This window comes from Motacilla alba, chromosome 7 (genome assembly GCF_015832195.1).
Source record: "Motacilla alba alba isolate MOTALB_02 chromosome 7, Motacilla_alba_V1.0_pri, whole genome shotgun sequence".
Lineage (NCBI taxonomy): Eukaryota > Metazoa > Chordata > Aves > Passeriformes > Motacillidae > Motacilla > Motacilla alba.
The window spans coordinates 38,150,615-38,176,651 of NC_052022.1; the positions used below are offsets into that span (position 1 = coordinate 38,150,615).

Below are 26,037 nucleotides of genomic sequence, written 5' to 3' on the forward strand. Positions count from 1 at the left end.
CTGCCATTGCAGGAACGATGACATCCATAAAAAGGGTAAGGAGAAATGCTTCCTAAGTTTGACTCACAGCTGACACCTCCTGATCCCTCCCTCCATCCTCAGGCTGGAGAAGTCTCCTCCTCACCCTTACCCTCCTGCCTTCTCTTCCTCCCACAGAAACCAAGAGGAAAGCAGTAAAAAAAAAAGAATATTTTCAGCGACTCCTGCCTCCGTACCGTAGCCTTGCTCAGCTGCTGGGTTTTCTTTCCCTGCTTATTTCCTTGGATCCTGCTCGATGGTGATCTGAACCAAGAAACATGAGGCTGCGAGACTTTCTGCTCACTCTGCTGCTCCTGGCCGGCTTCTTGTGGGGGGGCTCATGTGCTCAGCGCCCAGAAATCATCACCCAAGTCTCAAGTACAGAAGGTAAGCCTGGAATGCTTTCCAGGGTGGTTTTCCTTCCCGGAATCAGCAGAGAAGCCTGACTGCTGTTTCCCTCTGGGATGGATGCCTCTGCTGCAGACACACTGCAGATTTGTCGGGACGTTTGGGCTTGCTGAGGAGAGCAGTGTAGGATTAGAGAGGATCTGCAAGAAGTACCCACTTTCATGTTTTTTGGCTCTTTTTCCTTGGTTCTGTCTGGTCAGGAGTTATCCATAGCAGTGGGATGCAGGAGAGGGGGATAACAGTGGATACCAATCCAGCTTTCTGAACTATTCTGGGCTGGATGCTGGCTGTTAAGGGAAGTTTATGTTATTGCTCTTTCTTAGAATTGTGTTTTTGGCAGGACATGTCAGAAAAATTTTACTTTCTTATTGCATTGATTGCTAAATTTCATTTTTTTTTTGAGCGGTTCCTGCAGCTGCATGTTATTTGGTATAATAAGTCTTGAAAAGATATAATAGGTCTTGAAAAGATATCCTTTGAATGGAAACAGGGAAAAAAGTATAGGAAAGTGTTAAATTCCACAAAACTATGTTGTCTGAAAAAGTGATCTTGCTTACTCTTGATGCCAAGGGGGTAAGGATGTGAAAGCATTCCCCTTAGCCCAGATCCCGGGAGCCTGCTAGGAGGGAAATGGGGTGGGCAGTGTGGGAAGCCTGGGAGGGGGAGGCGATGCAGCAGGACTGCCGGCCAATTCCTGCCTCTCCACTTCTTCTCAGACTGCCCTGTGGACCTGTTCTTCGTCCTGGACACCTCAGAGAGTGTTGCCCTGAGGGTGAAGCCCTTTGGGGACCTGGTTACCCAAGTGAAAGATTTCACCAACCGGTTCATTGATAAGCTCACCCAGAGGTACATCCCCCAGGGGTTTATCCAGACTGCTTTGGGGATGGTGCCTGCTGCCGGATGAGTTGCCAAGATCCCTCTGCGTGTCTGTCCACAAAAGGAAAGAAGGAAAGCAGGGATGCTGGGGAGGGGGGTGGGAGCCTCTCCCCCTTCTCCCAGTCCTCAGCTGCTCGGTTTTGTCTCTGTCTGTGCTGACAGCAGCAGCGTGGCTTTAACAGGGCTGCTTGCACCTACCCTCAGGAAAGGCAGGAATTGCTGGAGTGGCAGACATGGCAGCCCAGCCCCACCACCACCGGGTGGCTGTGTGGTTATTGTGCAGCACCAAAGCGATGCTGGTTCCTGTGCTCAGGCCCAGAACCACCTGGTGCAGGGGTGGCAGCAGGATACCTCTGGGGTTAAACTCAACACTCACAGGGTGAGCTGCAGAGCAAACCCTCCCTTGCCACTGGTGCACCCCAGCTTTGGGTGCCCCTAACCCACCCCATGCCCCAGATCTTTATCTGCCTCCTCGTCACCCACCTCTGCAGCCACCAACCAAGGTCGGACCCTGGCTTTCCCAAGGGAATGCCTAGGGATGCCCAGGAGCACCAAAGCTCCTGGATCCCAGAGGGGGTAGTGCTGGGCTTGACTGCGGGCAGAAGATCCGTGGATGCACAGGACCACCGCAAGTGCTGGAGGCATGTGGGTCTTGCTGAGCTCCTCAGGGCAGCAGTACATGTGTGCTGGTGCCCAGAGGGGCACTGTGGGGATGTCCCAGTGCTGCATCAGCTGGAAGGGAAATGCCCTATCTCAGGAGGGTTAGGAGGGGGTTAGCATCTCACATGTCCAGTGCTCAGGCAGAAGAGTTGTCTCACAATGCTTTGAGTGACCAGGAGCCTTGTGCTTGGAAACAACCTGCCAGGCCTCCATCAATGCAGCATCACTCTCCCCTGTGCAAGGCCCTGGGCTCAGTTCTGCAGTGGGAGAGAGGGAACAGCAGTGGACAAGGCTCAGGTGGCTTTGGGACCGCTCCTGATGGGCAGAGAGAAGATGTGCAATACCACTCCTTTGGGACTGGCCCCCGCTTACTGAAAAAGAAATCATATCCCTTTGGGATTGGTCCCCATATCCCAAAAAGATCATTTTTGGGGCAGTGGCAAAAGAACAGGTGGTGCTTCTTTCCCAGGGAGTCACAGACACTGGATATGTCAGTGCACCGGACAGGGCTGCAACACACAAACACACACACACACACACACACACACACACACACTCTCATCCTTCCCCAAGTCAGAGCAGAGCATCCTTCCAAGGGAGGCATCCCTCTCTGATTTTAACACATCTGGTGGTGGAAAACCTCTTTGCAGGTGTTTCAGTGATTACCTGCCTTGCACACACAACACCTGGCTGTCTGGCTCAGCCCCTCCTGCCCAGCTCCAGCCCCTTGCACCTCTTCCAGAAGCCTCTCTTGCCAAGCTGTTTGATCCATGCAGATGCCCACCCAGTGCATCACTTTGCCATTCTACCCACGGGACAAGCTACCCTGGAGTCCCGTGCTGTGCTTTGCATGGGAAGCATGTCCCAGCTTTGCAGGAGAGCAGGGAACCCTGGCAAATCCTGTTCTGCAGAGGGTTTGCATTTTCTGTGCTGGTGTGAGTGAAGCGAACCCTGTGTCCTGGTGCGTCCATGCAGGTACTACCGCTGCGACCGCAACCTGGTGTGGAACGCGGGAGCGCTGCACTACAGCGACGAGGTGGTGCTCATCAAGAGCCTCACGCCGATGCCCAGCGGGCAGAGCGAGCTGAAGAACCATGTGTCGGCTGTCAACTACATTGGGAAGGGCACCTACACCGACTGTGCCATAAAACGCGGCATCGAGGAGCTGCTCATTGGGTCAGGCAGCGAGGCCACAGCGGGCACAGCGGGGTGGGGTGGTGTGCCCCACCCACCACAGGGGGGTGGGTGGAGGGTGAGAGCTTCTGGGTTGGGACATCCCTGTGCATTGTGCAGAGCTGTCCCCAGGCTGGGAAAAGAGATCACAGTGTGGGGACAGGGGTGGCAATTTGCTTTGGCTTTCCTGGGATGAGGCATGCCCTGACCACAGGCTGGGGCACTGCCTGGGTGAGTGTCCCCAAGTGTCCAAACCACTCCTCTCCAGTTAAATTCTTTCAACATTAAATCCTGTGTTTAAACCCTTCCAGTGGTTCCCATCACAAGGAGAATAAATACCTGATTGTGGTGACTGATGGACATCCCTTGGAAGGTTACAAGGAGCCCTGTGGAGGCCTGGATGATGCTGCCAATGAAGCCAAACTCCTGGGGATCAAAGTGTTCTCTGTTGCCATCTCCCCCAACCACTTGGTAGGGACCACACAGCAGGGATGCTCCTGGCAGTGGGACTATGGGACCCCTAGCGGGACAAAGGAGGGGCACTCAGAGCCTGCACAGGTGCCCACAGGTCTCACTCTGCCCTCCCCACCCCCAGGACCAGCGGCTGAACATCATTGCCACAGACCACGCCTACCGCCAAAATTTCACTGCCACCAGCCTGAAGCCCACCCGGGAGATCGATGTGGAGGAGACCATCAACACCATCATCAACATGATTGTGAGCACTGCCCACCCCCTCCCCAGCCCGCCCCCTCCCCAGGACCCCCGTCCCTCTTAAATTTCTTCTCTTTTCTTTCTTGTCTTGTAGAAACTTAACACAGAGCAATCGGTGAGTGTTGTCTTGTGACTGAGCCTGTCCCCTGTGGGTGACCCATGGCTAAGGGGGCTTGGTGGCACAGCCCTGCCCTACAGGCAACCCCTGTAAGCTAGGGAAGCTCCCTCAAGCACGGTGCAGGCTGACCCCACTACTGCCACCTCCTCTAATGCTGCTTCCTCCTTCCCTCTGTGCAGTGCTGCTCCTTCGAGTGCCAGGTGAGTCAGGCTTTTGAGAGCCCTGTCGCCTTCCTTCTTATCCCTGTGGTCCCAGGCTGTGCCTCAGGCTGGTCTAACACACACATCTCTCCTGCAGCCTCCCCGAGGGCCCCTTGGACCTCCTGGTGACCCCGGCCATGAGGTGAGGGACTGGCTGTGGCTGCGCTGTGGGACTGGGACAGTGGGATGGGCTCACTGGGGATGCTCAGAGACCTGCAATCATTATCATAGAACCAAGAAGGTTGGAAAAGGCCCCCAGCATCACCTGTGGGGCATGGACCCACACCATGCTCCCATATGACCAGCACCACCTGCTCCCTGTATCCATGGAGCATTTCTGCTCCCATCCTCCTTGCTCTTCTTTCAACAGGTCATTGTTCTATTCCTGGGGATAATAAACTAACTGTGTTTCTCTCCTGTACTACAGGGAGAACGAGGCAAGCCAGGTCTTCCCGGCCAGAAAGGAGAAGCTGGAGACCCAGTAAGTGAAGGACCAGCCCTGGTGACTCTGCACAGGGGCTGTTTTTTGGCTGCTTCTGGACAGACCTCTCGGACGCATCCTCACCAGCACCCTCCTGTTTCTATGGGGTGTGCAGTCATGCATACTGTGCAGTGGGGAGGCTCCTCCTCTTGCTACAAGGCTTTCTTGTTCCTCACCCAAAATAGCCGTCCCTCCTGCACGACATGTCTCTGACTCATGTGTGCCAGCCCAGGGGTGGACTCTGGGCTCCCTCCTGCGTCCTCTGACACAACAAGCACAGCAGTGTTAGAGGGAAACCTTCGGTAAATAACCTGAGAGCATGAGGAAACTATTTCCCTCCTCCTCCCTCTTTTATTTTACTAGGCACATTTATTTTTGGGAGACACATTTCTCTCACACACCTAAGCATGCAGTAACCCATCTTTGTGTGCTCCCAAACTGGAAACCCCATGCCATGCATTTTTTCTTCCCAAGGGTTTTCTGCCCTTCCCTTTCCTTCCAAATGACATGTCCCCAATACTCAGTTTCCCTCACCTCCATGAAGAGCTGGAGATGGTGGAGATGAAGGCAGGTCCTCTTGGCCCTCCACAATAATCCCATGCTCCCAGACTAGGAAAACAAGGAGCAGAGTTACAGGAGACGGTCCTGTGTGAGAGAATGGCTGCTGAGCCCCATATCAAGAGTCTGGAGGGATGCTGTCCAATGGTGGTGACTGTATCTGCATCTATAAGACCGTGTTTCTGTCCCCTAGGGCAGGCCAGGAGACATGGGACCTGTTGGCTACCAAGGAATGAAGGTACGTGGGGCTGCAGGCTCACAGAGGTGGTTCAGAGTTGGGCCACGGGCTTTGTGTTGCCAGTGTTCTCATTTTCCCATTTCCCTTTCTCCCTTCCTCTCTAGGGTGATAAAGGAAGCCGAGGAGAAAAGGTGAGGACAGCAAAGATGTTTGGGAGAGATCCCTATGTCCACATGAGTGGTTATCCTGGGCTGACCTTGCAGCTGCATGGTGTTGGGGTCTGCTATATGCTCCCACATCCATCCCTCCTGCTGGCTCTGCCTGAGCCAAGAGCAGGGATCCTGCAGGATCCAGTAGGATCCAGTGGTGTGCAGAGGAGTGGTGAATGCCTGTGTCCTCAGACTGAGCTGGAGCTGGTGTGGGGACTGCACCGTGGTGGGGGGATGAATCTGCTCTGCATGGACATCTGACACCTCTGTCCTTCCCTTTGCAGGGCTCAAGAGGAGCCAAAGGAGCCAAGGTCAGACTCTGCTTTTGCACCATTTTCCTCTGTTTGACGTTTGGGAGGCATTGGGAATTTGGGAATCACTTCATGGTCCTGATACTCTGTTTCAGGGTGAAAAAGGCAGGCGTGGAATTGATGGCATTGATGGCATGAAGGTAAATCTCTGCTCCAGGGCACTTTGCTTGGCCTGAGCACCCTGGCTCTTGCCTGTCCAAAACCATTGTGGGGTCTGGGGATGAAGCCTGTGGGGCAGTGGAGTTCCCTCCCTGCAGGGCCATCCATCTGCCAACCGGGGATGGGGCTGGAATGTCCCTTCCAGGGGTCTGGGATGATGGATGGTGTCTTCCTGTGAGTGTCACTCACTGGGGACCCCTGTTTTGGCTGCCTGACAGGGTGAAGCTGGATACCCTGGATTACCTGGCTGCAAAGGCTCACCTGGATTTGATGTAGGTACCCTGTGGGTGCCCCTTGCATGCAAGTGAACAGCTCTGCCATGATGGTGTGTGGAAATAGGGAATTGCTTGGAAATGTGTGATGCTTATTTCCCAGGCATGGCACCTCGGGGCTGACCCCGGGGCACTCTGCCCCATCCTTGCCTGGGAGCTGTCCTCAGTTGCCCTGGGGCTGCCTGCCATTGCATTTTCACAGTTTCCCTGCTTTTTCCATGCTCCCAGGATGACACATTTGTGGTGGCACCAGTGTCACTGTAGTCCAGCTACAGCAGCGCAAAACCACCTTTTCTACCATTTTCCTCTGAGCTTCAGAAGCATTTCAGCAGTGTGGGTGCAGCATTGCTTGCACAGCTCCATGGTGCAGGAGTCCCTTCTGGCCATGTCCCTCCTGTGCATCCCAACTGGGAGCCACCTGCCAGGCTGCTGGGATGCTCAGTCCATGACCAGTTTCCTGCAGATGGTGTCACCGGTTCAGGTTTCAGTGACACTGCCTTTAATTTCAACAGGGAGCTCAAGGCCCGCCTGGACCAAAGGGAGATCCTGGTGCTTTTGGACCCAAGGGAGCAAAGGTGAGTTGCTCTGCCCAGCCTCATGCAGAGGAGAGATGGAGAAGAGAGAGGTGGAAATTCCTTGCACTGACTGGGGCAAGCCTATCACAGAATCAGAATAGTTTGGATGGGAAGGGACCTTAAAGTCCACCTCATTCCACCCCCTGCCATGGAGGGGGGGTGGAACCTTCTACTAGAGCAGGTTGCTCCAAGCCCTGTCCAACCTGGCCTCTTCACTAGAGGAGGTCACCATCATTCACAGTGTGCCCGTGGTTCGAGGGTGCCCACAAGCCTGGCACAAAGCATCCCTGAGATATCAGGAGAGTGCTGTGAAAAGGTGGCTTTCACTGGGAGTGGAGTAGGGAGGGATCTGTTGGGATGGGGAAACACCAAAATCCTCAAAGAGGCTTGGGGTGCGCTGTGGCTCCTGACAGCCTCTGTGCTGTGGGAGCTGAAATCCATTGCTGGATGCAGTCTTGATGGTGCCTTTTGTTCTTGTGAAGGGGGAGCCTGGGAATGACGGAAAGCCTGGCCGACAGGGGATTCCTGGCAACCCTGGAGAGAAGGTGGGTGAAGAAGCAGCCTTGTGTGAACATCCTCTTGCTCTCTGTGAGAGGATTCCTGCTACAGCCTGGGCTTTGAAGCAGAGCTTGCCCAAAGCTCTTCAAGTGTGCAGGGCTTTGATCCAGAACTGTCTGACTTCTTGTTTGCATCCCCGTGCCTTGCAGGGAGCTCCTGGGAACCGCGGTGAGCCTGGACCAGCCGGAGAGACTGGTGACGAGGTGAGTTCTCTACCTGTGATGCCCCTGTGTGTGCTTGCTGGCCATCCCCACCCCCTCACCACCCCTCTTGTTTCTCCACAGGGTGCTCTAGGTGAGGATGGTCCTCCTGGAGAACGGGTAAGGGAGAGCACCTCTCACCCACCCCCAGGGCAGGGGCTGGTACCCTCTGGAAGAGGAGGAGGGGGCCTGGGGCTGAGCCTGCTCAGAGGTGGGCAGTGATGGAGGGGTTTGCCCTGCTGGGAGCAGGCCCTGATTTTATGATGCCACCCTCTCTTTGCAGGGCAGCAATGGAGAGAGAGGACCCCCAGGCTCGCCGGGTGACCGCGGGCTGAGAGGACAGCCGGTAACTGCACCCACAGGGCAGCTTTCTACATCTGCTTGCAAGAGGGGGGATGCTTGGAAGCCAGGGGCTGGGAATAGGTGTCCAGTAGCTAACTCCACCAGCATGTGGGCCAGCAGGCAAACTCAGTGCCTTGACATACCAGTTTGGGAGGGATCTGCTGTTGCCCCTTTATGCTGGCAGGTGATCACCAAACAGCCAAAATCCAGATGAGAGCATGCCTAGCAAGCCAAGAGCAAGTGAACAGCTGTCAATTCCTTCCTCACAACTGGAAAACTAGTTAATGAAGAGGAAAGAGTCAAGTTGTCCTCCTCTGGGTGCTCAGGGACTATGTGAGCTACCAGTGGCTCGTGCAGGAGGGCACAGGTACAATCAGCAGCAGGGCAGCATGAGTGGGTATGGATGGAAAGGAAAACACTCTTCCCTCCACTTCTGAATGGGAGTCACTGGGAAAATATGTTTCCAGCCTGCTGGGGTGAGTCATCCAGCATGAGCGTGGGAGGGGCAGGCAGGAACCCTCAGCAGGCCAGGACAAACATGTGGCAAGTGACAGCCATGCCACACGTCATAGGGAGGGGCAAGGGGGGCTCTGTGCGGGAGGGAAGGGGGGGTTGGTGGGAGCCAGGGCATCCCACAGCAGCATCCCATAATCCCATCCACCGTTGCACCACTCATTTCCTGTCCCTGCAGCGAGGACAGCCAGGACCCAACACTAGCTTGGAGGGGGGCAAAGGTCTGCCTTGAGGAGGGGGCAGCTCTGGCAGGGGGCTTCTGGCAGCCTTCTCCTTCCTGTTTACTGCTCAGGGAGTGTCAGTGCTGCTGCACGGGGTGTGCGAGGCAGATGTGCAGGAGATGAAGGCACACCAGTGTCCTGCAGTTAAATTGTTCAGCAGACGATTGGCTGCTTCCTTCCAACTTTGAGTCCAAGCACGAGGCTGTGTAACCTTGCCAGAAACATCTCAGGGCCATTTGGAAGTTGGGTTTTATATTTGCTGTTTGGCTTTTGCATCTGGACGCTTCTAGGTTGCAGACAGCTTTAGGTCACCAACCTCTCAACCGCTTCCCTCAAATTCCCCTCTCCTCTGCCTCCCTGACTTGTTTGTTCCTGGCTATGTGTCTGGATGGGGAAGGTGCTGCAGAGCCAGCCTTGGTTTGGCAGTCACACTGCCCTGTTGAGATGCAGCTCTGCTGGATTTGTGGAAGGCTGTTCACTGAAAGGGAACTGAGCTGTGTCCATGGGGTATTTCCTTCTACTGGAACTGTTGGGGTGCAAAAGCACTGAGACTCAGGTTTTCTGTGCCCTACTGTCATGTCAGTTCTCTGCAAAGAGCCCTGGCTCAGGCTTCTGAGTATAAGCAAAGGAGAGGGGAGAACATTGACAGTGAGAAGTGAGGGTGTCTCTCTTCATCTGTGTCTCATTCCCATGGAAGTCCCCTTAGCTCCATAAGGATGGCAGGCTGGAGGAAGGATGCAGCTACCCTGGAAGCTGTGCTCCTCTCCATGCAGACTCCCCAGGGCAGGAGCTGCTCTAGAAGAGCAGCCATGGGTGCAGAGTGTGGCTAGTTTGGGTCCAGGGCCAGCTCTGTCTATCTGCAAAAGACTAATCTCTCCACACTTTTGCTTTTGCGGTACAAAATGGGCAGAAAAATGTCCCCTAGATGCAAGCGTCACAAGGCCTTCCTCTTAGGGCTATCTTCTTGGATTCAGTGTGGCCACACTAGCCTGTCTTTATCTTCCTCCATCTCTGACAGCTCCCTACTAAATTCCTGAATCTGCCTCAAATCCTTGCCTGTTTGGATGACTGCATTTACATCCCACTGTGGGTGCTGCACCCGTGCTCCCCGTTGCACACAGGTCCCTTTGCACCCACACCTGCTCCTCTGTGTGTGTTTTCAGGGAGAGCCAGGACCACCTGGTGACCAAGGGCGGGAAGGACCCCTCGGTCCGCCTGGCGACCAGGTAAGAACTTGGTTTAACCTTCTGAATCTTAGATGGAAGTGTTTGGGATGTCAGGGAGAGTGGGATGGGAGGTTTAACTGATGCCACAGCATCTTGGAGCAACTTCTCAGCATCTTCCAGACCAGGAAGCAAAGCTGGTGAAGAAGGGCAGGAATTCCTATGAGAACTCGGGATATGAACAGGGCCAAAAAAATGGAGACTTCGCTGCTGGGCTGTGGGTAGAACAACCTGCACACCATTTCCCAATCCCATGGAAACAGATGTCAACACATCTGACAGAACGGGAAACTGGCAAGTGCAAGATACAGCCACACACAAAATGTTCAGGCCTGGGGCCAGAATCTGCTCGCTTCACTCAGGGGTGTCAGTGAGACATCTTGTGTCAGTGAGGATATCCTGACGTGGCCCCAGCGGTGTCCCTGACACCCTTGGCATCCTGCAGAGACAGCCTCTCCTAGAGCCAGTGTTCCTCAAGTCTGCTGACTGCAAGGTGTTACCCTCCTGCTCTGGGGTCTGCCTGTGCCTTGTGTGCTTCAAGAAACAGATCTCAGACTGCACAGGCTTGCTGGAGAGCAGGGTTGACCACCTCCAGCCTGAGGAAGGCTTTTGTCCCCTGCACAGTTGAAGGCTCCTTCTTCCCAGCTGATAACTTGAGGTCTGGAGGTGTTGCTGGGTCACTCCTTCATGGCCATGGCACTGATTGCAATGGCCAGCAGGATCTTTGCACCTGAGCAAGCACCCTTTGACATCACCCTTGGATTGGGCTTTGTAGGACAACTCCCCTTCTACGCACACCATTGGAGTTTTGATGGATCCCAAGACAGAGAAATGTATCCAGATAAACACTCGCACACTGGCAGAGCAGGACTCCCACAAGAGGTGAAGCACGGAGGCTAGCATGCAGACAAATGTGAGACAGCTTTTAAACTCCTTTCTCCTTGCCCAAGTGTTGGAGAGCCCTTGGAGAAGATCTGGAGTGCAGAACATGAAGGGGGGCTATTGCATTCATATTGTCCCCAGCATGGGTGACCCCCATGTCAGACCTGCACTGTGCAGAGAGAGTTTGGCAGTATCCAGCTTGCTCAGGTGTCTTTCTGGGAGGTGGCCCTGGTGGGAAAGCAACTCTTCAGATGTGTGCATGTAATGATCCACTAATCAGTGCTGCAGGCTGGTGCCAGCAAAAGAGGCTGGGGCTGGCGCACCAGCTGCCTCTACCTCTGTGTGGTAGAGGCACATTTCAGGTTCAAGGCAGGAGAAAGACCGTGTAGAAGACAAAAACTGGATGCAAGCGTGGTGGGGAGACAGGCTGGGACAGATCCTTCTTCCAGCCAGCCTTTCCTGTTGGGGAGGAAGAGGAGAAAGAATGGTCTCTCCTGTAGGCCACCAGTTTTCCCTCCCCACCACTGAACATGAGTCAAACCCCTGTCAGAGAGGGAAGCATTACAAAAGCAGTTTTAGTGTCTCCCCAGGCCAGAGGCTGTCCCAGTGCTCCCGCCACTCCAGGGAGATTTGAAAAGCAGTTGCAAAGTGAGGATGATTTTTCCATGAGCAGAGGAAAAATGCTCGTGTTCAGCCAAATTAAAAATAAATATGTAATTAGGTTTGGGTAAGAGTGGGACGTTGGCAAACACAAGTATTTTTCAAGCCATGTTATCTGCAAGCTCTGGACCTTGGAGTGTGTTTCTCTTGGCAAGGGGAAAGTGCTCCCGCTAACCTGTGAATCCCTTTCATCCTGTTTCTATCCAAGAGAAGCTAAAGGCCAGCATGCTCTTTCCCTGAGCCTCATGGGACAGGTTGGGTGGCCCTTCTCTATTCCTGGCCAGGGTGCCCATCCCTTCTGTCGGGTGCTTGTTGCACCCAGAAAAGTAATGGACAAGATTTACTCACCCAAAATCCTGCGTCATCCATCATAAACTCCTCCATGGCCATGAGGGAGTTGTGCTGTGAGGCTGCAGTGAGGACGAGAGTGGCCAGTGTGAGCCAAGGGTGCTGTGGCTCCAGCCTTGGCTGGTGTGAAGGATCACAAGTTCCTGTCCTTCCTTCCAAGATTCTCTCTTCTGGGCTTTTGTGCAGAAATAAGGTCACATGCCTTGAAGCAATTCAGTGCTCTGCACTGTGCTATTTTAGGTTTTCTGCACCCACAAGGACACCTTTCCTTGGAAGAAGGGTGTGTATGGCATGTATGGATGTTCAGCACCAGCTCTCTGCACCCCTCTGTCCTCTCCATTGCCTGGGGACTGGCTGCACACACAGCTCCACACAAAATGCTGCCTGAATATTTGATGTGATGCCAGAGCATCACTACCCACTCATTGTCCACCATCATATCCCACCTTCTGGAAAGCAAACCCTACAAAGGACTGTGGGCACTGACCAGAAGGTGGAGGGGCTCCCTTGGGCATATGTGGAGCTCTCAGAGAAAAGAACCCTCCTCCTGCCTCCTCTCGTGTCTCGTGGTGTCTCTGGCCAGCCCTGCAGCTGGCGGAGCAAGCAGCCGCTGCCCAGATGGGATGTGGCAGCATGACAGCTTTGGTCTGTTCCAGCACATGCTGCCAGGGCTCTGCAGCCTCCTGAGAACAGAAATTCCCCAGAGCCACCCTGGCCGTGACCCAGACTTGTCCAAGCCATAAGGCACATGTAGGTTTGTATCACCTTCAGGGTGATGTGCTTGCACCAAGGACTGTCCTCCAGGGGCACCTGTGTCACGGCTGATGAGGTGCCACTGTGCCACACAGCTGTACTTTGATGCTGGAAAGCATCAGTCAGTCCTCCCTGGTCCTCTTCCCAACAGGTCCTCTGTTACTGGGATGAGCTCTGAAGGAGAGGGATGGCTTTGGGGGCCTCGGCTGCCACTAAAAGCACATGATGTGTGGCCCATATGCGGTGTAACACCTTAGCCCAGAAAGCTTTTGGGTTTGGTTCATGCTCAGCAAGGATCTACCTCCCACACAGTTTCACAGAGAAAATGGTGTTAAGGGAGGAAGGAGGAAAAGGAGAAGCCAGTCACGGCTTCTGAAGCACCTCCCCATCAGTATTTACCCTCATCTATAGGTCCATTCTGGGGCTTTCCAAGGTGGACCTAACTTGCCGATGGGCATCTCTAGCCATCAAATCACAAAACAAAGGAACCAGCCCTTCAGGGCAGGAGTGGCAGCAAGAAAAAGCCCCTTTGCGAAAGCTTTCTGTGTTCCTCTAGGGTGAGCCCGGACCTTCAGGACCCAAAGGATACAGGGGAGATGATGGCCCCCCCGGCAGTGAGGTCAGTGCTGCTTCATCATCGCTTCTTCTGCAGGGAGGGGATGCAGGGACAAGCAGCAGGTGCTGCCTGTTGGGGCTTTCCCCAAATCCCATGGATACTGGAATGCTATTGAACCTATTGGTACATGCTCTAGTACTGGCTTCCTGGCAGACACATCCAGGCGTTTCCATGGGTCCTTAAGGCCACAGCTGCCTTTTCCCCCACCTCCCACAGGTTATTTCTTGGAGAGGTTATAGCTACACCACAATCCACAGAGCTTCCCATCACAGAGCTGGGGAAGATGCTGCCTGGGGGCAGCCACCTGAATCTGCCAGCAGGTCTGATCCCCAGGGTGGGGAGCAAATGGAAGCCAAGCATAGCTGTTGACTCACATAGAACTCCTAGAACATTTGATCCTAGTTTGAATCCTAGTTTGGGTTGGGACAGATCTTAAAGCTCATCCTGTTTCCCCCCCTGCCATGGGCAGGGACACCTTCCACTATCCCAGGTTGCTCCAAGCCCCATCCAACCTGGCCTGGAGCACCTCCAGGAATGGGGCAACCACAGTCTGTCTGGGAAACCAAGTCTGCCAGGGCCTCCCCAGCCTCTGAGTAAAGAACTTCTTTCTGACATTTAGTCTAAATCCTCACATTGCTCTTGTATAAGCAGAACACCTCCACGGTGGGCTCGTGTTGGTAGCTGGTTGCCTCAGAAGTCATTATCTTCCCTGCTCAGATGATGTTGTGCAATGCTTGACTCCTTCTTCTGCCCTTTTCAGGGCCCAAAGGGATTGCCCGGAGCACCTGGGCTGCCTGGAGACCCTGGGCTGATGGGAGAAAGGGTGAGTGGTACTGCTGGGGAGATACACTGTCTGAGGAGACCAGCATCCTGCTTCCATGCTATCTAGGGGTCTGCATTTCTTTATCTCATCTGTGTCCGCCTTCCTTTCCAGGGGGAGGATGGTCCTCCTGGGAATGGCACAATTGGATTCACAGGCGCCCCAGTAAGTATTTTGTGCTGCCTTGAAACTGTAATACCACTATGTCTACTTGTCCAACCTAACAGACTTCCTTTTCTCCATCCCCAGGGGCAGCCAGGAGACAGAGGCAACCCTGGCATTAACGTAAGTGTGCTGCTTCCTCAGCCACACAGGATTTAGCCTTGATGGTGCTTTGGGACTTGGAACTGCTCCATCAGCTGCATGTTGGAATGGGCTCCCAGAAGCAACCTGCATCTCCAAAACCCTCTTTTCCCTCTGCCCACCTCTCTCTGAAGTGGATGCTTCGAGTGGAAGTGTCCTGCTCTGGCTGTAACACCCAAGGGCAGCAGCTTGTGCTGGGTGCTCTCTGAAGCAGTCCCAGAGCCAGAGTTTGGGGTTGGAAATGTCACCCAGGGGAGCTGGATGATGCTATGCTGAGGGATTGATTTAGTGTTGGGTCAATGTTTGGATTTGATCTTAGAGGTTTTTTCCAACCTAAACAATTCCATGCTTTTGTAGCAGTGAAAGCCACTGAAGAAGTTCTCGTCATCAAGAGCACTGAAATCTGGTGCTGGGAGCCTATGTACTGTTCTCCACTCCTGTCCCAAGCCAGCTTTCATAAGGTCACCACACGCCAGCACTGGCTTCACCACGCTAACAACAGGTAGTCACACAGCAGTCTCATCCATACTGTTTTTCAGGGAACAAAAGGCTATGTCGGACCTAAAGGTGATGAAGGGGAAGCTGGCGACCCTGGCAATGATGTGAGTAATCATGCTGAATATTCTTTGCCTGTGAGCATAGTGCAGGAGCCTTGGGCAATGATGGGCCAGAGCTCATCAGACTTTGTAAATCTTCAGCCTTTTGCCTCAGAGCAGTGACTGATGGATAGCAATGGGAGCTCCCTCCAGGTGTTCATTTTGTGTCCGACAGCTGGCAAACCTCCACATTTGTTAAGCTGAGGTGGGCATCACCTCTGCAAGGCTTTGTATCTTTACAGGTGGCACTGATGATGACGGCACTGGTGATCTGAGCTTTATCACTGGCCCATGGAGGGAGACTTCCCTAGTGTCCCTTCCAAGTCTTCATTTAATTGGGTAGAGCAACCTTAGATAACACTTCAGTGGTGAAGCAGAGCTCAGCAGAAATCTAGAGGGAAAGGTGCAGTGTGGGAATCCTTAAAATCAGAGGGTTTTGGTAAAGCTGCAAAAGGCAGGCCCTAGAGACAGCAGAACTGCGATTAGAGCTAAGCAGTAGGCATAAGATTTGTCAGCAGAAAAGTTATAAAAGAAGTAGAAAGTAAAGACAAATAGAACAATGGTATGCGTATTAACACTTGGATAGAATAACTCATAAAGCTACAGAAAAGTATATCTACCGAGATATTAGGAAGTTATAAGTTTAATAACGGAGCTATGTGCATTGCATTTTAGTGTTTACAAGTAGGTATTGTATTCAAAATAAGCAAGCATTGTTTTAACCAAAGGTACATGTGCTTATGGTGGTTGGATAAATCTACTGTCAATATACTTTTACTTTGTGTGATTGGTCAAAAAACTTTTAAAGTGTGTTGTAACATTGAGTTCTTTGTCTGCTGCTGGGGACGCGAGCTGTTGGCATCTTCCCATTGTCATAACCATGTAATGAGACTGATGCTGGAAAATAAACAGCTCAAGGCACGTTCCACAGCAGTTCCATCCCGTTCATGTTTTGTAGATAGACCCCTGGCCAGCATGAGTGCTGCCCCCTGACACACACAGACTTATGAGTTGTGGTTTTGTTTTCATTCCAGAACCTGACCCCTGGGCCCAGTGGCATCAAAGGAGCAAAGGGCCACAGGGGACGTGAAGGTCCCCCGGTAAGTAAGGACCCTGTCAGGGTTGGTCCCAGTGGCATGCATCCCACCATCCCTCCATCCCTTCATGTTCTGGGTGCTCTGGGAGCAACACCAAGCCATGCACACACTGTGTGTGCTCACTGCCTTCCCACCTGGGTGTATGTGGCACGTGTGGAAGTGGATCTCCTTCTTCCACCTCCGTGCAGCAGCAGAGAATCATGCAAACAGTGCAGGAGCCAGCAACTGGGAAGCCAAGAGGCTTTTCACAACTCTGCATTGCTGGCAAGGTATCATTAGAGTACACCACAGATAGGACTGACTGCTCCTGTAACTCCTCTGTGCTTCTGTCTGACAGGGACCACCGGGACCCGTGGGGCCTCCAGGACCAGATGTGAGTAGGACAGGATTGGGGTGCTGCCTGCTGGCCTGCTTTGTGCATTGCTTTTGCTGTTAATCAAAAATTTCTTTTCCTCTGTTTTCAGGAATGTGAAATCTTGGACATCATCATGAAGATGTGCTGTGAGTATCCCTGTACCTCTCCTCCCACCCTGCTCAGTGCCTTGCTAAGCAAGAGGCAGCTGACTTTTCCCTGTCCTCAGGCAGCAGAATGCCATCCATGGGAATCTCTCCCCTTTCATGAGCCACAATTAAGTCCCCTTGATGCACAGACCTCCAACTCCATCTCTAAGTAGCTCCTACAACTGTGTCTCGCTTGTATGTGTCATAGACTGGTTTGTCTGTGGTTCTGTACAGGGAAAACATGAGCAAAGTTGTGTAAAAATCCTTGAGTGGTCCATTTTGCAATGTTTTGTTTTTTTTTTTTTCTAAATATTATGGTCTAATATTCCCTCCTGGGAAGGGGAGGCCTGGTTTGGGATGTCCTGCCATGGGGAGAAGCAGCACATATTTCCTGCAGAAGACTTCTGGCCCATGGCCAGTAATGAAGTGCTGGAAGGACAGAGGGTACATGGAGAATTGACTTTAAGCTCTATACTCTGGTGATTTACTTAGCTTTTATTTTTGTTCAAATAAGAATGCATCCTCATGTGCAGACACAGAGCTGTGTGTGTGTGTGTGTGTGTGTGTGTGTGTGTGTGTGGTGCTCCAGATCAGGGCATCACAATCTTAAACGGGAAAGAATCTGGGTATTTCAAGTGGGAGAGAAACCTCCATGAGCTTGGATTGTCCAGGCCAGGTATCTGTGGGTTTGCAGAGACACAAACCTGCAGTCTGCATTAGGTTGTGAAAAATCCTTTTGTCAAGCATTTTAATGCTGTCTCTTTCTCTCTCTTTTCCTCTAGCTTGCTGCGGTGAGTGTTACTTGGCAAAGTTGCTCTGCAAACATTTGCTAGTCTTTCTCCTTCCTTGCACCCCTCCCTTTCCCTGCTCCTTGCCTTCTGCTGTGGAGATGTAGTGCGAGCCTGTGAGGGAGAACCAGGTACAAACCAGGCAAGGGAGGGCAGGAACCAATCTCTGAGAGCGCCACACATATTAGAGGTTGATGTGACTGGGTTCTGCAACTGAGAAATGGCTGACAAGGTTCCCTGTGTGCCAGCAGGGTGGATTTTCTCTGCCCATTTTACAGTTGGGATGTCTGTTCTGGGCACACTGTGGATCTAGTTCTGTCCTCTTCCTTCCAAATCTTGTGCTGGTCAGCAGAGGAATGTGCTGGGCTTTATTCCCTGATATTGCCCTGATAGGTTGGGTTTGCAGTCCAAAAGCTTGGAGGGAGAGCCAAGGGCACATTATATTCTTCAGCTATGAGAAAGAGGGGAGCAAACTGAGTCAGCCTCCTCCAGCCCACCAGTGCCACCTCTGTCCTGCTGCGCTAGGTGAATGGAAGAAGTGAGTAGGCTTATGAGGGAATGGGTTATGGAATAATTACTGGGTGGTTTAAGGGTACTCACAGGCTGAAAATGCCACATGTCTTATTAGGGAGCAAATGCACATGGAAAAAATTGTAAACTGGCTCTCAAGTCTCCTATGCAGCTATTTTCCTGCATTGCTTTACACCATGCTTTGGGGCATAGGCACCCAGCTGGGCAGGCCTGCAGTAGGCATCAGCTACATCCTATAGAAATGCTTCCCTGCAAAACATGTCCCTCCATTCCTGTGCCTTGCTCCAGAGTGCACCTGTGGTCCTGTAGACCTCCTGTTTGTGTTGGACAGCTCGGAGAGCATCGGCCTGCAGAACTTCCAGATTGCCAAGGACTTTATCATCAAAGTCATTGACCGCCTGAGCAAGGACGAGCGGGTCAAGGTGAGATTTCCACTGAGTGCTGTGAAATCCTTGTGTGCACTCGCTTATTTTTCACTGCAAGCAGGAAAATGGGGAGGTGCTTCCACTCCAAAAAGCCTCCACCAGGCCTGGCTTCAGTCTGGGGGTGGGTCTTCCCAAATTCATAAAGTGATGGAGATTAGACAGCAGATCGTTGTCCCAAAATAGACATTTCTCTCTTTTTGGGCAAAGAGACTCTTGTTTCCTCCATGTCCCAGAGCAGATGGTGCATCAAGCATTCAATCAGCCTGATCAACCAGTGTCTCAGTCTCTCCCTGGTTCTGATGAGCATTTCAGGTGTCTGGAGTGGGTTGAAAGTTTCTGATGTCCAGCTCCCAAGCTTGGATTTAGGTTACCCAGTTAAGCAGTCTACTAAAAATGACCCCTGCAGCCCAAACCCAGCAATACTGTCCCCATAGTGAGTCTTTCAGTCTGAACAGGGACACAAATGCTTGCTCTCCTGTCTAGCTCCTCTCTGGTAACCTGTTGCAGGTTTTATTTACCTCTGTGATTTAAAGGGCTGTTGGGAATCCAGACTTTCCTGAAGGAATAACCAGCCACATCTAAAGCACATAATCTGCTGTGGAATACTAGTGTGGTGGGCATACATGGGGCTTTTTGGATGGCAAAGAGCCAGTAATAAGCAGAAAAGGTAGAGCTGGGTGGGAAAACCACTGTGTTGGAAGAAAACCAGGAGTCTTGAAAACATTGGTTCTCATGGAACCATAGAATCCCCTGAGTTGGAAGGGACTCAAGGATCAAGTGCAGCTCCTGACTCTTCACACAGGACAATCCCAAGAATTCCACCATGTCCCTGAGAGTCCAGTGGCTACTGTTGAGACCATGAGCTGTGAAATCTAGGTTTGGTTCTCCTTTTCACTTACTGTCTCACCAAATCGTTCCCAATGCGCATCCACTCCTGGTGGGGCTCTGCTTACCCAGAATAAGGCAGAAGAGAAACATCAGAGCCTGCCATGAAGGCATTCAGGAGAAACCATCAGCAGGATTCTGAGCCTCTGGGTTCCCCTGAGGTATCTGCCCCTAACTGGTTTCTGTTCTGTCCCACAGTTTGAAGCTGGGGAGTCCCGTGTGGGCGTTGTGCAGTACAGCCATGACAACACGCAGGAGCTGGTGGCCATGGGGGATGCCAACATCGACAACATCGGAGCACTCAAGCAGTGAGTCTTTGGGGGGAACCTACTCACCCCATCCTCCACATCCAGGCCAGCAGCTCCTGCAGCTGCAATGATCTAGATGTCCTTTAGTGGAAGGTAGTGGCTGGTGGCATCATAATTGGTGCAAAGGCTAAAATAAGGAGCTTGCCAGTTTTCCACCCAAATCCTCATGCAGGGGTGTCTGCCTGGTGACAAGCCGTGTTCTTGCTCCTCCAGTACCCATGGGCAGGGCTGGCAGGCTCACTGGTGTCTATCCTTGCAGGGCAGTTAAGAATCTGCAGTGGATCGCTGGGGGCACCTACACTGGGGAGGCACTGCAGTTCACCAAGGACAACCTGCTGCGGAGGTTCACGTCCGACAAGCGCGTGGCCATCGTCATCACAGATGGGCGCTCCGACACCCTGCGGGACCCCACCCCGCTCAACTCCCTGTGCGATGTCACCCCGGTAAGGGCACAGGGGACCTGCCATGTGGCAGCTGTGTGGCACAGTGCCAGCTCTCTGGATGTCTCCATGTCCTTGCTACACAAGGCTAGGGCAGGGGCACAGGTGTCACTAGAAGCACTTTCACAATGTGGCAGGCATACACAGTTATGAATGCATTAGATGATGAATGCATCCAGTGATGGACTCGAATTTCCCTGCAGGTAGTTTCCCTTGGGATTGGTGACATTTTCCGGAACCCTCCAAATCCAGATCATCTGAATGACATTGCTTGTTTAAGCAGACCAACCAGGCCAGGACTGTCCATTCAAAGGGACAACTATGCCGAGCTCCTGGATGACACCTTCTTGCAGAACATCACCTCATACATCTGCCAAGGTGGATGAAAGGCGGTGGCTGGAGGCAATGGGAAAGGTGGCGAGGGATGCAGGATGCCCTCCCTTGTGTCCCCTCAGTCATGCTCTTCAGCAGGGACAAGGGTATCTTGTGTCTCAAAATACTTTGTGGTCAGGTCCCCATCCTCATCTGCTGCAGGACATGTCTGTCCACACCATTTTTCATGCATGTTTATAGCCTTTGCACAGGTGGCAAAAGTGGGTGTTCACCTTCTGCAGGTGAACTTCTGTCCCTTCTGTGGCTATGTGGGACAGGTGGTTTTCCTGGGCCAGCTGGTGACATTAATCTCTCTTATATTCTTAACAGAGAAAAAATGTCCTGACTACACCTGCCCAAGTGAGTATTGACTCCTCATGCCACTCTGAGGGGCTGTGGGTGGTGTGATGGGGGAAGTGGGAGCTTTTGTTTGTGGGGATGCACAGCTTGGACACCTCTTGCAATGGGGATGCTCCTGGTCTGGAGAGGTGAGCAAGATCTGTCAGACACTCTCAGGGTCTCTCTCACACACACACACACACCAGCCCAAAGCAGCTGAGGAAAAGTGTAGGTGGCTGTTTCTCTGGCATCTCAAACCTAGAGATGAGGCTGTGAAAGATTGCGACCCTCCCAGGTTTTAGCAACTGACCTCATTAGCTGCTCCCACTATCTAGTGGTGGAAGCATGAGCAAAATCAGTTCCATGGCAGGGATATTGGAGAAAGGTGCTTGAAAAGTGAGAACAGGGAGGGTTTTAATGGAGTATACCTCCAAGTCAGAAGCATAATCAGTACTCAGAATTTCCATGGAAAGAAGGGAAGTGAGGAGGATGAAGTGGTTCCCCAGACACACAAGGAGAGCCACTGTGCTTAATCAAGAGTCACTAGATTATCTCAGCCAAATAAACATCTACAGCCTATCCTAAACCAAATAAAAGAAGGAATGAATGGGTGAAAGGGCAAGTGTAGGACAGCACTGGGGCAGGGGAAAGAAAGCTAGCATGAGTGGAGATTTCCCAAGTCTGACAAGGCAGGAAGCCTGAGAGACAAGCCAGTGACTTCACTGGCTTTCCATGGAAGAGACAAAGTGTAACAAGCCCTGGACCTTTCCCGTTGCAGTCATCTTCACCGGACCGGCAGACATCACACTGCTGGTGGACAGCTCCACCAGTGTGGGGATCAAGAACTTTGAGACCACCAAGAAGTTTGTGAAACGGCTGGCGGGGCGGTTCCTGGAGGCCAGCAAGCCCACTGACGACTCTGTGCGCATCTCGGTGGTGCAGTACAGTGGCCGGAACCAGCAGAAAGTGGAAGCTCAGTTCCAGTACAACTACACGGTCATTGCCAAGGCCATTGACAACATGGAGTTCATGAATGATGCCACAGACGTGAACTCCGCTCTGCAGTTCGTCACAGAGCTGTACCGGCGCTCTGCCCGCACTGCGGCCAAGAAGAGGGTGCTGGTGTTTTCTGACGGACACTCCCAAGGGATCACTGCCAGGGCCATTGAGAGGGCTGTGCAGGATGCACAGAAGGCTGACATTGAGATCTACGTGCTGGCAGTGGGAAGCCAAGCTAACGAGCCCAACATCCGTGTCCTGGTCACGGGGAAGAGCGCAGATTACGATGTGGCTTATGGGGAGCGGCACCTTTTCCGTGTGCCTGATTACACCTCTCTGCTGCGTGGTGTCTTCTACCAAACTGTGTCCAGGAAGATAGCTGTTGACTGAGAATCTGGGTGGGTTTCTGCCAAGGCCATAGCTGCTTCTGTCTCACCTAAAAAGGAAAACCAACAAAGCAAAAAAAAAATTTAATGGTATTCTTGACCAACCTGAGGAATTTACATCTATGCAGATAACCGTAGTGCCACAGCCTGGCTGTACATAGTCCCTTCCCTTCTCTCTCTGCTTCATCATCTGTGTCTCTACTCTGTTAGCCTCTAATTCCCTTGCTGCTCATGACTGCCCTCCCTCCTCACAGCAGGAAAACACAAGCACACCTAGCAATAAGCAATCAGAACACAAATACCAACCTCATCCCACTGTGTTTTTGCCAAGAATCAGGATGAGAGCTTTTGTACCACTAAGATCTAGCCTGGTCTCTTAAGGCTGATTATACTACCTTTTTTTTTTTTTTATTTCCTTCTTTCTTTCACACATCAGTTGAGCACTTGCCCAGCTCATCATGATCCTAACCTAATGCTGTGTTTTGAGTGAAATATTCACACTTCAGCAAGTTTTGAGAGGGGATCATTGTCACAGTTGGCAAGTTTGGTTTGTATCTCCCATGCCTGGGGAGGAGGGAGGGCTGGACTGCACTACCCAAGCTGTGTGCAAGCATCTCTGGCCTCCAGAGCCAGGGGATGGGACACTCACTTCCCAGGGCTGGAGTAGAGCTCGGTGGTGGAGTATCCCTCAGAACTGATGCTCCCATTCAGGGCAGGGAGGCTGCACACCAACCAAAGGAAAGATGGGCAGCAGCCTTTGAGGAGGGAGGAAACCCTTAAAAGAAGCAACATAACTGCACTCATTCACTTACCGATCTCATGGTTCTACAGTGAAACCAGGAACCTCATAAATAACCTGATAACTGGTTTTATGGTTCAAGCTCCATTCTGGAAAATCTCTCTGAGCCCAGTTAGTGGGATTTTTTTTTTTTTTTTTAAGAGCCAAAATGACTTATTCCCAGGAAGCTCTCTTGGAGTACTGTTTCTATAGGGCCACCTAGGAGTTAGGCACCTGGGCCCTAGGGAAACCCACTAACTGCACTATATATTGAATTAAGGTCTCATCCTCAGCCCAGAGAAGTCAAGTAAAAGGCTGCCATCATCTCCCAGGGTCTTGACTCACACGCTAAGATATATTGATAAAGGTGCTATCACTTATGTGGGTGATGTGGGCCCTTGGTGTTTACACAGTTGTTTCCGGGACCACACTGAAAATGTGGTTTGGCTGGGTGAGATTTTGTTTCAGCGCTTCCACTGGTGCTCTTGCTATGAATTCATGCACTTCAGAGAAACCAACAGCGACTGCCAGGTATCGGGATCCCAAACTCTTTACTTTGTATCCAAAACCCCACTGTACCAGTTAGTTTTATTTTATGCCTGTGTTTTACTAAAATTGTCCACTTTGGAAATTTGTCTAATAAATTGTTTTCCACAGTCTCTTTGGGCGTCTGTCTGACTTGACTTCCTCCCTCCCAGATCTTGATTTTACATCCTAAGAGATCTCTAAAAGGTCCTTGGGGACTCCACACCTCAGTGTTCCAGGCCTTGTCACAGCTTTTCACTGTGGATTCTTGCGAAGTGACTAGTTCCCCAGGCAGTGGGGACATTCAACAGGACATCGTCTCATATCCTCCTCTTAGTCATGCTGCCTCCATCTCTGTGGAGATGCTTGTTGGGCTCCCTAGCGTGCTAGGGACACCTCACTCACAGCTGGAAAGTCTGAGGAGCAGCTCTGGGGTGGCTCTGTGGGTGGCAGCTGTTAGTGTCAGATCTCCTGCTCTCCTTTCCATGGAAAGTCAGGGAAAAATGCCTTCACATTTGCACTAAGAAAGGCAGGTTTTGTTATAGGTCAAGAAGTACCTATTAATGGCTTGCCACAGTCCTTGGCATGAGTCAGGCAAGGAGGAACAGGATAGGGACAAGCCCTTGGGCTACACATTTGTGGCTAGGGATGCCCAGCCCGCAGGATGGGCTGCTGCCAGCAGAAAGGGGTGGGAAAATGGGGCTTCTGCCCACCCCATGCTGTATGCTCCTGCTCACATCCCACCTGGGCCATATCCAATGCAGGGATGCAAAAGGCACCTGGGGAAAGATCTCCCTGTCTTTGGGCTGGTTTACAGCTTTTTGCTAAAAAAGGTTGGTGGCAGGAGGGATCTTTCCTGTTTCTGTTCATTTTCCCCCTCCACTCCTAACCCTGCCCTAGCATTTTCCCACTGCAGAAAGGAAAAGAAAATCCCAAACCAGCGAAAAAGGACAGATTCTGAGCCTCAGTTCTTGAGTGTTTGTCAGTTTTCCCCATCATTTCACCATGTCATTCAGAGAAAAATCTAAACGTTCCTTTTAAATTCCGATTTGCCCTCAAAAATCACAACTTTAACCAGAACCAGGTGGCAAGTTGGCTTTCCCAGGAGACAGGGACCAGCAGGAATTTTTCACAAGTGCCCAGCACCTTGTGTTTAGGAGTGTTGCCTTCTCTCTCCCCACTGTTGTGCACTGCTCAGGTACGACTGTGGAAGCCCTGTCAGGTGTCGGGGACAAAGCTGGCCCCAATATGCTGGACTTAATTTGTTTTCCATTTCTGGTGGTATTCACTCCCCTCTTTTCAGTCTCAATTTCTGTGCTTCCATTAAAGGGAAGGTCAAAATGCCTCTGTCTGCAGGCCTGCTTTATTAAACTTCAGATGTTCTCCAGATGTTCAGCGAGGGGGTTTATGTAACAACAACAGAATTTGGGCCACATTTCTCTGTTTTCCTTTGACTAAATGCTCCTCATTTGAGGCAATGCTGATTCACAGCCCTTCATGGGAAGGTGATGGCCGGGGAAGGACTGGATTGCTGAGACCGCTTTACCAGTGTGGTAGGACTCCTAAAACACATACCGGGCTGCTCTGGGATGATTTTGAACTGTATATTTAAGAGCCTTTCCTGTGCCCACGACTTTCCCAAAGAACAGAGATCTGTTGCCTTGCCTCTCCTAGCTGTGACAGCCAAATAACTAAGTGTTCAAATGCCTCCTGCTCCTCTGTGGTTTGGGGCTTGCTTTAGCTCATATTCCCAAGCATGCTTTGGTTTAAGGTATGCATTATTTAGTCCAATTGCATGGTTTTTCCCCTTAAAATAAGTTACATTTTATAAGGAAGAATTGTGGACAAATAGTAAAGACTGTAACCTATTAAGAAATAGGGAAATATGGGGTTGACACACAGAATTCATTCTCAGCAAACTCAAGGCTGTGGAGGAAGACCATTCCCTCCCTGCCCCCAGCACACACTGCCATCATCATCATCCTCCCTCTTCAGGTAAAGGATTTAGGAAGTTGAAGGCCTCCCATAATGTTGCAAGGGATGAAAGACTATCACCAAAGCATGGTGCAGCTTTGGGAGACTTGCAAGCAACAATTTTAGTTTTTGCTAATTCCCATCCATAATTAGGTGATTTCAGAGACCGATGTAATAATGGGACTAAATAAGTTGTTATGGTCTGGCTAGGCTGAGAAGACTTTAATTTGACACACAATTATTTTTTTATAACTACACTTAACAGTGCCTTCCCTGGTTGTCCCTAGGTATGCCCACAGGCAAACATAGATGTTCTACCAGGGTCTTGCCCCTCAAAATTTCTCCTCATTGTTTATAGGGAGTTCAGGCTGGATCCACAGTGTCTGTTTCCTATGCTTTTCCACAGAAAATGCATATTGCATTAGCAGATATTCTGGAGGATGTATGGCAGGAGGGGGACTACAGCCAGGTGGGCCTCACCAGAAAGGTGAGATGTACTTTTGAACACAATAAGGGGCACTGTTTAATTTCTGTTTCCTTATTTTTATTGTTTCTTTTAGTTTCTTACAGGTGTGGGCATCTCTGTCACACATGGAAACTACAGAGGTGCTCCCAGGAGCACACTGTGGCAGTGACACGGCTGAGGGCTGGGAATGCTTGGAATGAGTTATTCCCCCCGAAGTATCGCTCAGCCCTTCCACCTGCTCATGGCCTCAGCAGAGCAGTGCTCCTGGTCCCATCCAT

General features: G+C 51.6%; 1 protein-coding gene across 2 annotated transcripts; it reads left to right on the plus strand.

The window, feature by feature from the left end:
• Positions 1-23,453, plus strand: COL6A1 (collagen type VI alpha 1 chain). 2 transcript variants are annotated; one of them, XM_038143354.1, is made up of 36 exons: positions 1-35; positions 157-405; positions 1,143-1,272; positions 2,938-3,138; positions 3,447-3,606; positions 3,731-3,853; positions 3,944-3,964; positions 4,147-4,167; positions 4,265-4,309; positions 4,595-4,648; positions 5,400-5,444; positions 5,549-5,575; positions 5,878-5,904; positions 6,000-6,044; positions 6,282-6,335; positions 6,848-6,910; positions 7,393-7,455; positions 7,618-7,671; positions 7,753-7,788; positions 7,952-8,014; positions 9,908-9,970; positions 13,167-13,229; positions 13,987-14,049; positions 14,161-14,211; positions 14,296-14,331; positions 14,889-14,951; positions 15,980-16,045; positions 16,380-16,415; positions 16,507-16,543; positions 17,326-17,334; positions 18,151-18,284; positions 19,371-19,480; positions 19,740-19,923; positions 20,124-20,298; positions 20,623-20,652; positions 21,410-23,453. In XM_038143354.1, the coding sequence occupies exons 2-36, from the start codon at positions 297-299 to the stop codon at positions 22,018-22,020; spliced, it is 3,072 nt and encodes a 1,023-aa protein (XP_037999282.1). In that variant the 5' UTR covers positions 1-35; positions 157-296; the 3' UTR covers positions 22,021-23,453. The 2 variants fall into 2 exon arrangements, with proteins under 2 accessions (XP_037999282.1, XP_037999281.1); XM_038143353.1 differs by lacking the exon at positions 1-35 and having other exon boundaries at positions 104-405.
• The last annotated feature ends 2,584 nt before the right edge of the window (positions 23,454-26,037 follow it).